Source organism: Falco biarmicus, chromosome 7 (assembly GCF_023638135.1).
Source record: "Falco biarmicus isolate bFalBia1 chromosome 7, bFalBia1.pri, whole genome shotgun sequence".
Classification (NCBI taxonomy): domain Eukaryota; kingdom Metazoa; phylum Chordata; class Aves; order Falconiformes; family Falconidae; genus Falco; species Falco biarmicus.
Genome location: NC_079294.1, coordinates 57325881 through 57341969, shown reverse-complemented (window position 1 = coordinate 57341969; position 16089 = coordinate 57325881). Strand labels below are relative to the sequence as shown.

The 16089-nt window shown below is 39.4% G+C and overlaps 1 protein-coding gene across 11 annotated transcripts in view; it reads left to right on the top strand.

Annotated features, from left to right (window-relative positions):
- Positions 1-1456: 1456 nt before the first annotated feature.
- The window catches only part of DMXL2 (Dmx like 2), a 55160-nt gene continuing 40527 nt past the window's right edge, over positions 1457-16089 (top strand). For all 11 annotated transcript variants that reach the window (XM_056345395.1, XM_056345389.1, XM_056345385.1 and 8 more), the window contains exons 1-6: positions 1457-1680; positions 10377-10502; positions 12217-12288; positions 12974-13052; positions 13685-13841; positions 14780-14846. In XM_056345395.1, the coding sequence (XP_056201370.1) occupies positions 1594-1680; positions 10377-10502; positions 12217-12288; positions 12974-13052; positions 13685-13841; positions 14780-14846 (588 nt within the window). In that variant the 5' untranslated portion in view covers positions 1457-1593. The remainder of the gene's footprint in view (positions 1681-10376; positions 10503-12216; positions 12289-12973; positions 13053-13684; positions 13842-14779; positions 14847-16089) is intronic.

Here is a 16089-nt window from a genome sequence, read left to right as displayed (position 1 = left end):
AAACTCATTTAATCAGCAAGAGGTACACTTTCAAGCAGCAATATAAGACAACATGTATCTTGCAGTCCTGACTGGGACAAAACTGCCATAAACTTTGAAAGAGATTAAGCTTCAATCATTAGCACCAGTGGTACAACTGCAAGACTACTATTGACCTAGGACAAGAACATGGAGAACTTTCCTTATATCATGACACACAGAGTTGGGTTTTTTTCCCTCGTCAGAGTTTAGAATCCCTTCCAAACAATTTTCAGGATCCAGTCTTCTTCACACTTCTGAGACAGAAAAGGCTAGGGCTATTTAAAGGCTTTTTTTATTTTCAAGGGTTTGGCAGTGATAACAAATAAAGCAGCAAAAGCCTCACCATATTTTCTGTGAGGTCACATCCTGTGCATAAAATGCAATCGGACACCTCAAACAAGGTCTCCATGTCCCTTGTATTGCTCTTCTATTATCAGGTACCGGTAATTATCTCACCAGCCTCCTGTCAATCTGTATTTACAATGACCCTGAAATACTGGGTCTTGACACAAAGCAGTTCTCACTGCCACTGGTGGCCTCATGCCCCAGTGGATAACGCAGTGTAACCCCACAAGGACCAGGTACGCGCTGCCCAGCCCGCACACAGGCCTGGCTGCTGGGAGGCTCCGTGCACCCGCAGTGAGCAGCGTCACAGCAGCTGGAGGGATGCTCGTGGGTTCACAAGAGCTTCACAAGCTTTGGGTGATGTGAGCAAATGTGAGGCTCATTAAAACGAAAAGCACCCAAAAAAACCCACCTCAGAAAAAGCCCCTCAACACCCCTCAAAAAAACAAAACAAACAAAAAAACACCCCCCCAAAAAAATCCCACCTCCCCACCCCCTCCAAAAAAAACCCCAACCCTAAAAAAACCACAAACAAAAAACCCCCAAAAAACCAAAAAGAAAACCCCTCCAAGCCATCCTCGGAAGCCCTACATGTGACTGCCACAGGCGAAGCGCGAGGCCGGCAGCACCGCGCCCTGAGGGAGCCGCCTCCCGCTCAGCACCCGCCGCCCCGCTGGGCGGAACACGCCTCCCGAACCCTCCTCACGCCCAGAACGCTGCCGCAGCAGCGTATAAACGTGTCCGTCCCCCCATACCCTCACGAAACGTCCCACCGCCCGCCTCGGCGAGCGGCCCTGCCCCGTCTCACCTGGAGGCGCCAGCCCGGCGCGCCGCATGCCCCGCTCCCGGGCCGTCCCTCCCCGCTCTCGTTTAAACCCCGCGCCCACCTCGGGCCGCGCTGCGCGGGCAGCTGCAGCCTCGCGCCCCCTCCCGGCGGGCCCCGCGCGGGCAGGCTGGCCCGAGCCCCCGCCCCCCCTCCCGCCTTTCACTGGCTGGCGGGCGCGCGCACCGCGGCCCTCCCCGAGGGCGGCTGCTCGCGCAGTGGGCGGTGCCTGCGCGCGCCTCACCTGATTCAGGCGCTTCCCGGCGCGTGCGCCGCCTCCCGCCCCTTCCCCGGCGAGCAGGGCCCGGGCCCTGAGGCGAGCGCGGAGCCATCCGGGTCTCGGCCGGCGGCCGCGGCGCTGCCGTCCCCAGGAGAGCGGGGCGGGGAGTGGCGGGAGGGCCGCCATGCATCTGCACCAGGTGCTCACCGGCGCCGTCAACCCCGGGGACAACTGCTACTCGGTGGGCAGCGTCGAGGACATCCCCTTCACGGTAACGGTGGCGCTGCGGGGGCGGCCGGACTGAGGCGGGCGGCGAGGGGGGAGGGGGCTTGGTAGGCCTGAGGAGAGCGGTGGGAGGGACTGGAGGGGATTAACCTGCCGGGCGGGGGCTGGCGGCCCTCGCAGGGTCAGAACCGGGCCGGGCCGGGCGGGGATTACGAGCGGGGGCCGCGGGTGGCTGGGAGCCGCCGTGTTTACTGGTGGGGCGGGGGGCGCGCTGCTTCGGGGCGCTCCCGGGCCGCAGGGTGGGGGGAGGCAGCCGTGACCCCGCCGCCTCCTGCGGCCCCGGGCGGCGTCTTGCCGCTCGTCCTCCCCGGGGGAGTTCCGGGGGGGCAGGGTTCGCCGGTGCGCCCGCCGCCCCGGCCGGTGCTCGGTGGGCCCTCCGCATTCCCGTAGGGAGCCGGCGAAGCCCCTCAATTGTCCGTCCCCAGATTGTGCTGGGTGCTTGCTGCATTATTTTTTTTTTTTGAGTGTGTGTGTATGGTCCTCCTGCAAAGGGAAGATACTGTTGTACTAGGCTTCTTAAGAAGCCTATCCACTACTGATAAGCGTTTGGCCTCAATTACTGTGGTTAATAAAACACAAATTTGTCAAATGTTCCTCTTAAGCTGGAAGAGAAAAGCAATGGAAAGAGATACACTAAGTACATTTCAAGAGTCCAGTAGTCTATATAATAAAATCCGTTTATCATCCACGGGCTATTGCTGTCTATTCCAATGTCAATTTCCAGTTTTTTAGCTTGTGACATGCTTGTCTGATTTTAATGAATGATCACCTTCTGTGGTGTTTCGCTTACTGTCGTCTAATCAGTATGTAATTATTTGGGGATAAATTGTCTCATTAGATTTTGTATTAACATTTACAAGATTATATCCCAGGCACAAACCAATCCCAATCTAAATGATATAGAGCATCGTGTTTAGTCTAAGATAACTGTCAGCAGACTTGTCAAATGTTTAAAGCTTACTTTCCATTATCACAGATGTCTAATTTCAGTAATGAATGCTTGAAAGTCTTAAGAAATAAAAGATGCAATGTCTGTCTTTATTTTCCTTGTTCTGCTGCTATGCAGCCATACTGCTATTAAAGGGACCTCTGTTACTTTTGATATTTATATAAGTCATTTACTCTTATTCATATTCTATTGTGTTTCTTTTTACTGTGGCAATTTGAAAAGTCAACTGCTATTATGAAATACAGCTTTATGCTAATTCTCATAATAGGTTTGAAAACATCAATAATGAATAATAGATATTATCATTCATACAAGAATTTTCCAAGAACAAAAGTCACGTTTTACATGAAAAATGCAGAATCGTTTGGTAGCATGTTGATTATGAAACTGTGTATAACAGACCTCGCTGTCTTCTCTGGGTGCTACATCTAATTTTTTATAATACAGTAAAGAAGGAACTAAAGGGATAACTGTGTTTTAATAAATGTATTTTCTGGACTTCCACAGCTCAAACTTTCATCTTCCCTTTTTCTTCTTTCTCTGTATTTGTGGTATTATTTCCTGCTGTACTAGACCTTGATTCTATAGTAAACTGAATTTGTTAAAAACATCTGCTTGCAAAGAGTTTGGGGTCTTGTTTCCAGATTCTTAGGTAGCGGGTCACCTGTGTTGACTCTCAGTAGCATCATAGTCTGCCAACCACTGCAGATGGCACTTTTGTTAGTGCCTAACCTTAAATTCTGTTGGTCAGTATCAGTAACGCTGGATTGATACAGCTTTGTCCCACCAAGCCATTAAGCTGTTTGGAGTCATAACTTCTAGCTCAGATCCTGGAGCAGGATTTGCAGTTTAGGCAAGAGATAATCAGTATTGGTAACAGAGCCTGACTCTATAGACGGGCTATTAAGACCCAGTACCTGTCAGCGTCTAGAACACAGCAGAAGCAGAGCAGTAAAAGGCAAGAGGTTAAGGGAGATGTACATAGTATGTGCTGTACTATATGAATCTATATGGAGCTAGGCTGTGGCAGAGGAGCCACTGTCTGAGTGCGCATGTGCTTGTTCTGTGTTTTGGCTGATGTTAGGGCATTCATTTTAAATGTGTGAGAAGTAGTTCAAGATTGCTACAACTGATTCATCACAGGGACTTGAAAATATGGCTTTTTTGTGTGCAGAAATGAATCACTCAAAGTTACTCCACTTAACAGTAGCATAACAGCTTGGGTACATGTATATATGTATTCACTAGTTAATAGGTTTGGGCCTATTTCTTTTTCTGGAGAAGTGTCCTCTTAGTATGAACTTGCTTTAGATGCTTAACTCCAGCAATCTTAGGGTTCTAAGAGAAGGAACACAGTTTCTTCTGATCTGATTAGGGGCACTGCAGTTCTGAGGTTCTTCATCCTTCTTTCCTCATTGGTTTGCTCTTGGCTTGTTTACATGTCTTCTTGCTGGGAATAAAGGTAAACTTTTAATTTCTAAGTCAGTGTAGCTGGAGCTAAGATGATACCATACTCTGCCTCAACTTTGTTAAAGCTTTGGTGAAAGTCATCTAGTTATTCTGAGGAGAAAGGGAAAAGCAATAATTTTTCCCTTCATTTTTCTGCTAAAAAACCTGCTAAAAGCAAATATTAGTGACTCCATAAAGTAAAACGAATCCGAAGAAGCAGAGACAGTTGCTGTGGGTTGGCTACAGAGGTTTTGTCTGTTCTTTATCGGAAATGCATATAGTGTTCTTTTCTCCTTATGCTCCCACACCTGCCTGCAGCAATCCTGACATATACCTAGCATTTCCCAAATAAGGGATGAAGCACAGAGATGTTTGCCTAACAAATTGGCTTCTGGATGTTGCATAGCTGTATCGCACCCAATCTAGCAGGGTGGAGAACACACAGGAAAATTTATTTGAAGGGTGATTAGAAGCAAAATAGTTTCATAGTGTTGTTTTCTACCAGGCAGTATCTTCAGCCTCCCTTCATTTGAGCTCAGAAAGGACAGAAGCAAAGGGTTTAAATACTAGATGACAGAAGTTCTAGTAATGATTCTGTGCACCATTCAACTTGCTGTTAGTTCATGTTCTCATTTCAGCAAATCTTGTTAACTGTGTTGCACAAATGAGTTTACAGAAGGTCAGAGCTGAGCTTTATGCAGAAGGGCCTTACAGCATGCACCCTGGCTAGACAGAAGAAGGATTTATTTTTTGAACCTCATAGTCTTAACTGTCAGCCGATAAGTCTTTAAAGGTAGTAAACTGCATTTTTCAAATCATGGTTGATTTCACTTAGCCTTTGTTGTTAAGCAGTTGTTTTACGTTGAGCCAGTTTCAGGCACTGACCCTAACTCTGAGTGGGCTATATGTTACCAGTCCGACATACTGTGATGTTGAGTAAGGTGGTTTCAAATAAAAATGATGAGCTGTTCTGATTCTGTTCATATGACTTGCCCTTTGCCCAAGCTCAGGGTTGTTTTTTTTCCCCCTGAAACTCCAAACAGAATGTAGCTGTTTCTAAGGTCAGTCTAGGTATATATAAAGAAATACATAGGTATGTCAATTACCTAAAGGCTAGATTCTGGAAGTATAATTATTCTGAGCACTGGCTAGTGTCCCACAAGCAAAAGACTATGTATATTTACTTGTAAGAGGTATCAGTAAATGAAATACAGAACTCTAAGAATTATTTATGAAGAATCAGAGTTTCAGATTTTAGGGGTGTCTGTATGTAAGAACTTTTCTGATATGAGTTAATTTTTTTCAATTCTGATTTTTCATTTCTGAAAAAGACTTCTTGGCATCTTCCATACCAATACTGACACTTGGCCTGGAACCGTGTGATGAATTTCAGAAGCTGTTGCTGATGAGTCTCCGACACCCATCTAAACTTTTTTACTTCATTGAAAACAGCAAAATCTTCATCCACACCTTTATGTCCACAAGACAGAGCAACTCAAAATAGGTTTTCTCTGCTGTTTCTCTACTTCATCAGTCTTGAAAAATTACTTATTAAAACACTTATTTGCAAATCTCTCTGTTATTTATTGATAATATGTTTTCCACTGTCATGTTTATGTGAACTGGATTGCAAATGCTTAACATCTGAATCCTTATTATGTTCTTTTTTTTTTTTTCTGAAGCTGTGTGTGTAAGTGTATTTTAAAGTATTTAATAATTAATTCATCTCAAATGTCAACTTAGGAAAACCTGTTCTACAGCCACAGGCTAGTAGTGGGTTGGGGTTTATTTCAGTTACTTTGCTAGTTTGCATTAAGTGTATGTAATTCTACTAGTACTTAGCAGGGGAGGAGGGAAGCGTAAATGTTGTGTCCACTGGTGAGAGTTTAGAAATGTTTCAGAATTCAGGTGTCTTCATTGCTAATAGGAAGGTGGAGGAATTTCTGATTCTTGTATGTGTACCATCCATAGCCAGAAACTAGAAGGATAAATTTTGTTATAATAGAGGAGTACTATAAGGCCAATACTGGCTTTAGATCAAGTTTTAATACAGAGTTTAATTAACGTAAATAATTTTAGATGTTTGTGAAATATTTTTTTTAATACCACTGTGGCCGATTCTGTTTCTTCCACATCATTTACTACCTTAAAATGCCTCTGTACACCCTAATAGTACATGCTGGAGCTTGAGGAGTTCTGGTGTAGTTCACTTCTGCCAAATTTGTAGAGTTGCAGATGAAGAAGAATACTATTTTTTTATACAGAGAAAAATATTATATAGAAAAAACAAGAGGGGAATATGAAGGAATAATTGTTTCCCTATCTGTTAGTTCCAGTGTTAAACATTAAAATTAGAGAACCAGACCAGAAAACATGGGCAGCTGAGAGAGAGATGCATATGCTGTTTTAGTATTATCTGAAAATTGAGGACATAGCATAAACTCTTACAGTAGGACACTATGTCCTACTTCTGTCTGGTGCTCCTGCATTCAATTAGAGCTTTGTCATTGTTCATTTCAGTGGTCCCAGATCTTGACAGTTAAAGCAGACACTGGCAAACTACAAATTATTAGTTGCCTATAGATCCTGCAAGTCATCCTTGCAATCTGGCAGTTTTGCAACTCCATTTAATTTTCTCTTTGAAGTTATCAGTGACGTTAGAAATGAAGGTTGGCAGATACTCCACATGGGTGGTTTTTACTGCACTTGTTTCATTCAGTGACTGCTTATAATTCTGTTTATCTAAGACCTCTGTGCTGCTCTCATCCATTACTGTATCTTGGCATCTTATTTTCCATCTTTCCTTTTTTTATGGCTTACCTATTTCCCGTTCCTTTTAATCAGGCTATGCATATTGTTAGTTTGTTGCCACAAATACTGAGGCCACTTATTCTGGCAGGAAAGACCTGTGGTGGCACGAGTGATCTTCCTGAAAGTGTTGTCAGCTGAGTCCTTAAAAGGAGCTACTGATGTGAAACATTATGACACTTCCCTATTCTTTACCAACATAGGGTGCTTCTACTGCAGTACTAGCTTAAAGGAGTGAAAGCAGAAAATGGAAAGAAGATTTAATAGAAATATGTTTTGTTCAAGTATAAACATCTTAATATATTGAGTATATTAGAAAAGCCTTATAAACACAAATTTTCCTTTTGATTAGTTTTATATATATAATGTGAAATACGGAAATATCTTTCTGAATAGAAATAGTATATTGACCTTTTCTGTTTTGAGAAATTTGGAGACTACAAATGTGAAAAAGCGAATGTTTGTTTTAAAATGGGGGGGACACCCTTTCCCAAAGGTAGGGTTATAATAAATGTACTTCTTAAATTTAAAGTAAATATACTTTAATATACTGTCAAGAAAGAGACACATTCTCAGAAATAAATAAATAAATACACTGAGAAAATTACCCCAGAACCAAGAGATGGCACTTGATCAAAGAACCTAGAGCTGAAGGCTAATACTCTGCTGTTGGGAATGTGTACAGACTAAGGTCTTTAACAGAAATCCTCTCTGTTGGCCTAGGACACTTAGGTGTGCTGAGTCACTTGTTGGTGTGCTGCCAAACACAGGCAGAGTAGGAAGGATATGAGTGACAGTAAGAAGATTTTACTTAGGAGAGAGATCTCTACATCTTGATGATTCTTAAGGGGGGGGGGGGGGGGAAATCTACTGTAAAACACTCTTTTAAGTCATAACCACCTTTTTACTTAACTTTGTAAAATATGCTAAGTAATGTAATTAGCCAGAAAAATACTGCTTTGCTGCTATAATAAGGAATGTGGATAGGGGACAGGAGAGAAGAGAAACTGAAATGTTTAAAAAGGAAGATGCTAAATTATTTTGCTTCACAGAGTCAACAGATACACCCAAGTATGAAAGATTTTCTCTTTCATGCATTGTCAACAGTACACACACATAGAAACATGCATGTTTAATAACAGTAAGCATAAGGAAATTAAAGTTGAGAAGTCTTTGCCTTTCCCTTTATAATTTGAGACACGCGCCTGTATCTCCTGCTAACAGGATTACAAGCAGTGATAATTTATATTTAATTTAGCTTCAGATTTGCAAGTCATCAATACCAACAATGAAAATACAGGGTATCAGAAAGGTTTAAGTCCTTGTTTGAAGTGAATCAATACCTTTTTTTTTGTTTGTTTGTTTATTAGGTAACCATTCAAATAGTCTTTTAGTAGGTTTGTATTAGTAGTTATGTAGGCAGACTATTGAAAAGAAGGTCTTTCAATTCTTTGCTCTTTGGCTTGCCATTTGTAAATTGTAAAAGTAAATAGTAGGGGAATCGCTTGTGAACATTAGAATTCTGAGTAAATTATTGGAACAAGAGGAGCTGCTTTTATTTTCCTGTCTGCTTATGGGCATTCACATCCTGGTCTCCCACCTTCTTCCTTCTTACCTGTGAACATTTGCTGGCCTATCCAGCATTCCACACTGCTGGTGGAGGCTTTTTTTTGCAACAAATTCTGATACTAAAAAATACAAAAACATAACAAAAGACTTCCTGTTCAGTGCCAGAACTTATCTTAGACTATCTTCATTCTTTCTTTTACTTTCTGGAAATAATCCTATTCTATCTTAGTAATAACTTATTCCCTTCCAGACTGGGTCTAATAATTGCATAGCCTGTTTGTCAAGGAGCTAGAATATTCTGTTACATAGATAATCTCACTCTAAAAACAGTTTAGCCATTGTGGGTTTTTTCCCCCCCTCCTACTTACATTGTGAATAACTCCAGTATCAGTTCCTCAGAGCTTCCCAGAACAACAGTTGTGGGCTTGAGGACTCGGAGAACACTGTGTCACTTTATTTTTGTGAGATGACCTTGGAAATCTTTTAGATGATCTATGTGTTGTATGCAGTTTTCATTTTTGTGTGTGCAGTTTTATGGTGTGTTAATTTCTGAGGCCTGAGGAGTTTCTGCTTTGCTCTTTGGATTGCTGTTTCTTTCTTGTTTTTAGCAGTGATTGTACTTTCACTAAATTAAGCCTTTTTCTTCAGACTTTCTTACTTGTTGCTCCTTTCCAGAAAGATCAGAAGTAGACATAGAAGGTCACGAGACCTAAATTGTCCATTGTAGTTCCACTGGTTATCTTGCACGATTAATTTTGTGTGTCTGATAATGGTCATTGAGCCTGTAAATCTATAGAAACACTCACAATTTCTCATACACTTCTCAAAAGTAATACAGGTAGCCTTTAAACTGATGAACCACAAAGGAGAGGGCTAGGACTCAGTAATTTGGAAATTATTGTGAAAGAAGCAGGGGACAAGTTGAAATGACTTAAGTAATTTTGTACCATCTGAAACTGACTGTTGAGGACTTGCACTGTCTGCTTAATTCAGCTGTTGTAAAATTTCTGCCTACTGTATTGAATCAGTGGAAAACTTACTTTAAGGAAAGAGACTTCAAGCTATAACTCTTTACTTTACAAAGGCTTATTGGTAGATTGATGCTAGGGAGGGATTTCTGTGCCTGAATACTCCAGATTACCTGTTCCACTGAGCAAACAAAATTTTTAGACTATTTTGACCCACTAGGACAGGTGGAAGTTGACAGACATGTATTTATTGTGCCAATAAAATGTGCTGTGACCTATCATTGTTCTATAACTTATTCTTAAACAAATTAGACTGTAGTGTATATTGCATAAAATACAATATATCCAAGACAAATCTTTGTTGGTTTACAGGCTTACAGTAACGTACACTTCTTAAAACTCCGAAAAGCCCAGAAATTGGATTAATATAGAAAAGAATAACTTAATAGTCTTAAAAAAAAAAAAGTGGGAGGCACAACGTACATGTATTTTAAGAAATTTATACTTAAATTCAATAATAAGTGCACCTGAATAGTAAACTTTTGGTTGCCTTGCTGTAAGAGGCAACAAGAATTGGAGGCGAGGGGAAAACCCCAACTAAACCCTAAAAAAACCTCCACAAACCAAATAAAAGTAAAAGTACACACAGAGCTTAAGTTCTAGAGTAAGTTTGGAGTTTGTTTTTTTGGTAGGGTTGTTTTTCTATTTTTTACTGCTTTTGTTTGTCCTGATTGAAAGTCTGGAGGATTTCTCCTTTGATACTTTGTTTTTACTTGTTGCTTATTCTGCTTGTGCTACGGAATTGGCTAGGAATAAACCCACTACATAGTAACATTTGTTTCAATGGAGATTTTCACAGCTCTCAAAACGTCAGTCGTCTGATAAGAATTAATTTTTAAAAAAATTAATTAATTTTATTTCTTTAAAAAAATATTTCAGGCATATGGCTCTGGTTGTGACATTGTCATTCTGGCAAATGACTTTGAATGTGTGCAAATTATTCCCGGTGCTAAACATGGAAACATCCAAGTCAGTTGTGTGGAATGCTCCCAACGACAAGGCAGGGTAAGGATTTTAATCAATTTGTATAGAATTAAAAAAATATAAATTGACTACTCTAAATGAAGTAATTAAACAGCAGCTTAATACATTAATAGTATTAATGAGTTAATTCCATGACAAAGATCAGTTTTACTGATCTGTACTTTCTGAGTAGCACCTCTTGTGTTACTCAAAGAATTGTTTCAATTTAATAGTAATTTGTTTTTTAGAGTAGGGGGTGGGGGTAAGGGAAGCAAGAGGCATCTTGTAACAATGGGGTTTATTCCTTTGCAGGACCTGCAATAACAGGTCTCACAAAATGTGGAAATATATGTTAGTTACACAGTATAGTATCAGAACTGGAATGGTACTAAAATTGTTATTGTCTCTGCCATTGTATACTTTCATCTAAATAAAGAAGACATAGATAAATCATACTCATATATATATACACACACACGTGTGTGTGTTTGTGTCCTGCAAAATAATGAACTAGAAATACTTTGGTTTTCAGAAAAGCTTAGGCATGTTTCATGTGTTTTGATGTGCTGCAGTGTGAGCCATCATAACTGCGTGGCCCCTTGACTAGCTATGTGGTTTTGGTTTTAATCCTTAAACAATGCTAAAGAATCACTTTAAATTGCTGAGAAAAAACTACTTTCTATGAGTTAAGGTAGTGCACTGAGCAAATTTTGTTTGTTGGTTGTCACTGCCTACTAATATTAGTTAAAAATTTGTTGCATTATTGAGAAAGCCCTAGTTAGGATTCGGGCAGGCTTAGCTGGCAAGGCTGCTGGCACTGCAGCAGTGCAGTTCCAGTAGGACTGGAAGAGTGACTCCAGCTGCAGAGGTGGCCCTTGCAGGATCACCATGAACCCCTGGGTGGTTTTGCATTCAGGACTCTGAACTCCCCATCTGTGCTTTTCTTTGGGAGTGTGTTGTTGCAACCTTGCCCCCAACTCCCCCACCCCCTGCCAGAGGAAATAAGATTTCATAATAAACATTGCGAAACTTTTACATCATTTCTATATTGAGGAAACCAGATCCTGAATAGGAAGAACATAAACAGTTTTTCTTTTAAAAATCTTCTATGGAAGAAAAAAGAATTTTAAAGATAGTCAAAAGTGCTCATAAGGATATGAGTATTAGGAACATGACCAGAAAAATTACTGTAAAGACTGTTTTGTGTATGGAGGCTTCTGTGAAATAAGTGGGTGAAAGAAATTGAGGGGTTCAGTTGTAGAAGTACTTCAGTTTTCCCATTTACCATTTGTCTCCCCTCAAAATCTATTTTACTTCAAAATAAATTACATTTCCTCCTATTTCTTGTAATTGTTTATGGTACAAAATGGAATCTGGGAACACACTGAGACCCAGACACTAATGATTAAATAGTTAGCTGTGAAGTGGACAGAATGTGAGCATAAGTAGCAAAGGCATCAGCTTTCCCTTATACATTAACAGTAGTTACCCTAGAAGAATATATTAGATCTGATTGACAGTGTTTATCCCACTGAACAAGATATCTTCCTTAGAGTTAAAAAACTGGGCTTGTTCACAAGTATGTATTTTACAGCTTCCTTAAAGTATACCTGTAACCAGTTAATGACACTTGCATTAATTTCACTTTTCTCAAACCGCAGCACATAGAAGTAGTACTGGAAATTATTTAGCTATTTTGGAATAGTACTTATCTTCTAACCTTACATTTTAAGTCTTCAATTTATTTTTTTTCCAGATTGCAGCATCATATGGAAATGCTGTTTGCATTTTTGAACCACTTGGTATAAATTCTCATAAAAGAAATTGTGTAAGTATGTGTTTCATGATTGTAATTTGGTTTAGGCTTTTAGAAGAGGCAAAAGTCTGTCTGCCAGTTATTATATTACATTGGCACACAAAAGGCTAGTAGATAAATGTTTTCCACCATCCATAATAAAATTGGATGGGTAGAATCTTTCACTGCATTAGCCTAACTGGGGACTGCACCCCTCCTTAGTTAACAACATCTTGTTCTTGAATTTTGTACTAGAATGACATGGTGACAAGCTGGTGTTTCTTTAACTTGAAGAGGTCGTCAGATCTGTTGTACAGAAATATGACTTAGACTTGTATATGTGTTACCCAGGTTTGTTTTAACAGCATAGCCACAGCCAAGCACCCAAGTATTAAGCATGTTCTCAAGCGGGTTTCACTGTCTTTGTTGCATCTATGCTGCCATCCCTTATGTTTCTGTAAATGTATGACCCAAGTAGTTTAAAGTAATCTGTAGATTTATTTGTGTGTGTGACAGTCCAGATCTGGTTTGCAGGGCACTGTGATGCATTTATTTTTTATAAAACAAAGAAATTATAAAAATTAGATTCAGCAATCTACCACTGGGTTCTAAATGTTTTTGCAACAACCTTAATAGCAATTTCATAGAGAAAGAAAGAAATACCTTTGTATTTTGCTGCTGATTTGAGAAATAATCCTTTACTGTTCCTTAACTACAGCAATTAAAGTCTCAGTGGCTGAAAACTGGGCAGTTCTTCCTGAGCTCTATGACTTACAACCTGGCATGGGATCCTCAAGGTAATGTAAAGTTTGTGAAGTATTCGTTCAACATTTGTAGTTAGGAAAACTTGAACACAAAGTATTTTTATTGTAAAAAAGTGAGAGCGTGAATATGGAAATTTGAGATTATCTATTCTCAGGCAGTGTTGCATAAAATGTGAGGCTACAGTTAGCATTTGTGAAGATGCTGTGCCAAGCATTTGAGTCTCTCATGAAAGATCTTAGTTTCAGAATCACAGTGTTAAGTTGCTAACTGACTTAAATTACCATTGATAATCATTTAAATAGAATTTTATCACAATTAAAGTCAGCAATGTACCTGGACATGGATATTTATAAGATGTCCAAGAACATATATTTGTTTGAGGCGTGAATGGCTATTTAGCATCTGCAACATTCATTATTGAATATGATTTATCATTTGAAGTCACCAAAAAAACCTTGATATTCTTTCTTAAAAGGCATTTTAAATTCAGAATGTCATAGTAAAAACAGCTGCATAATATACCCTATCATATTTAAAATGGACATTCCAAAGTTAGATTTCCAACCTGTTTTGAGTAATTCTCAACAAAATATGATGACAGGCTTAATCTCTCAATATACATGCATCATCTTGGTTTCACAGCTTTGATATTACTCACTTTCAGGTAACAGGCTGCTGACAGCAACTGACTTTTTGCAGTTGTGGGCCCCTCCATCTACTGACATTCCAGAAGAAGATGAAGATGAAGATCCTGACAATCAGATCAAAGATGATAAAGTTCTCCCAGTTCTAAATGACTGGAAATGTGTCTGGCAGTGCAAGTGAGTGAGAGAATTTTTATTTTAAGACAAATCGCAGTGCTACCTCATATATCAAGCCTATCTTCTCTCCAAAACTGTATTTTAAAGTATGCTTTTAGATCAGCTTAAAATACCAGAGTATTCAAACAATGTTAAGTTGCTCCAAATAAAAATTGCTCACTTTTTCAAGCGAGCTATCACCAGATAACCTAGTCAAAGGCTTACCCAAACTCTAGCACTGGCAATGTATCAAAATTGTCCCTGTTTTCTCATCTGCGAAAGTAGTGCTTAAATACTGGCTGAGACGGAACAGAGGAGCAGTACCAGGCAGATATGCTACACTGATAAAGATGCGAGCTGCTTCCTGAACCTTAAGAAGAGGGTCCTGAAACTCTTTCTACCCAATTCTATTTGAGATCCCCGTTACAGAAGTTCTTAGAGATAAGCCATTCCTACATAGACTTGGGAAGCAGCTGTCTATGCACCCGTTTTCTCATGACTTTTTTTGAAGCTGTTGTAGATTTTGTGGCCACAAAGCACTATATTGGCTGCTTCCCTCTTTCAGACAGCTGACCCATAAGCTCTAGGCACAGACTAATAGTATCACAAGTTATTTTCATTTCTTCCTACTATGTCTTGGCTTCACTGGCAGTAGAGGAGCACATGGGACAAACTTCACTTCTGTGATCTCATTGGATCTAGCCTAGGCTTGCTGTACTTAAAGCAATATGTTTAATGGGCTGGTTTTCTGTAAAACTGTGAAAAAACATGGTTTTTTTCACTTAGCAAATACTTCTTATGCTTCTGTTATTTCAAAAGTATGCTTAAAGCAACAACTATACAATACTAATATATTTCATTTAAATAATGAATGGTAATACTTAACCAACTGAATACATATGGAATAATAGTACCGAATAAATAGACTTTACTTACAACTTCACTCTGGTGTTCTTTAGGACTGCAGTATCAGTACACTTGATGGCATGGTCTCCTGATGGTGAATACTTTGCAACTGCTGGGAAGGTAAAGAGAAAAAGAGTAATTACATGTTTGCGGTAGTTTGTATATGTTTGACAAAAGTAAATAATATAGAACAGTCCTGGCCCATATACTCTGTCATATTCTGAGCCAAGTTAAATTATCATCTCATGTGTAATACTGTATTTTTTTGTGATTCCATTTATTTCAGCAACAAGAAACTGGATTTAGCTGTGTACTCTTACTGAATGCTTGACAGTCAACCTGGAAGTACAGTAACAGTGATACAGACTTGTGTGTGTATATATATTTTTTAGTTAAAAGTATATTTACATGAACTTTCAGATCTGCATAAGCATATTTTTCTGCTTATTAGAAGTAATGAGGATAAATATTAGGTCATAATGATAGAATACATACACATTTTAAACCGCATAAAAATATGCGCACCTCAGTGGATAAATTAGAAAACATTTCCTACTGAGTTAATTCTGTGTTCAATTATCAGTTCTTAACGTCTATTTCATATTTCTATATTAGCATCTTTTTGGCAAATTGCTATTCAAGTTAAGTTTTCAATTAATAATTCTCTTTAATGTCACCCTCTCATTTGAGTGATTCCCTTTGCTTTTCAAGTCTGGATAGGTAAGGATTTATTGCTTGCACTTAATGTTGGTTGAAGAATGAGATGAATTTTAGGAACCTTTGTTTTCTTAAACTTGCTAAAGAATACAGCTGAATCATGAGCTGCATTGTTTTAAGACTAAAAACATACTTACAGCACCTTAATAAACATTACATTCAAAATTATTGTTGTAAGCAAATTGCCAAAATATATGCTTCATTCCATATTTCTGTTTCCCATGAACATACTTTTATATAGTTAAGAATCTGATGAAATAAATGAGGTGTATTGTTCCAGAAGTAATTTTCTGTCTATTGGACAGCTCTATATTAGTTATTTCATGAGATACACAGCTTTGATCATAATTCTTAACAGGGTTGCCTGTCAGACTTCCTTCTGTGGTCAGATACTGTACTTTTTGATGCTTGTCAGGAAATACCGTCTTTTATCCGCACTCTGAGATTTGAAATTTATTATTTACTTTATTCTGTATCTCCATTCCTGCAGGAAGTCATGAAATGCAGGGATGTGGCACCCAGCTTTGTAAAACTTCCTGTTGTCATGCTAGTAATGTTGACCTTAATTCACATAACTCCAGTCTCACCAGCATTTGTAGTACTGCTGTGTAGTGATTCAGTTTAGTTTCAATTAATTACATCAGTG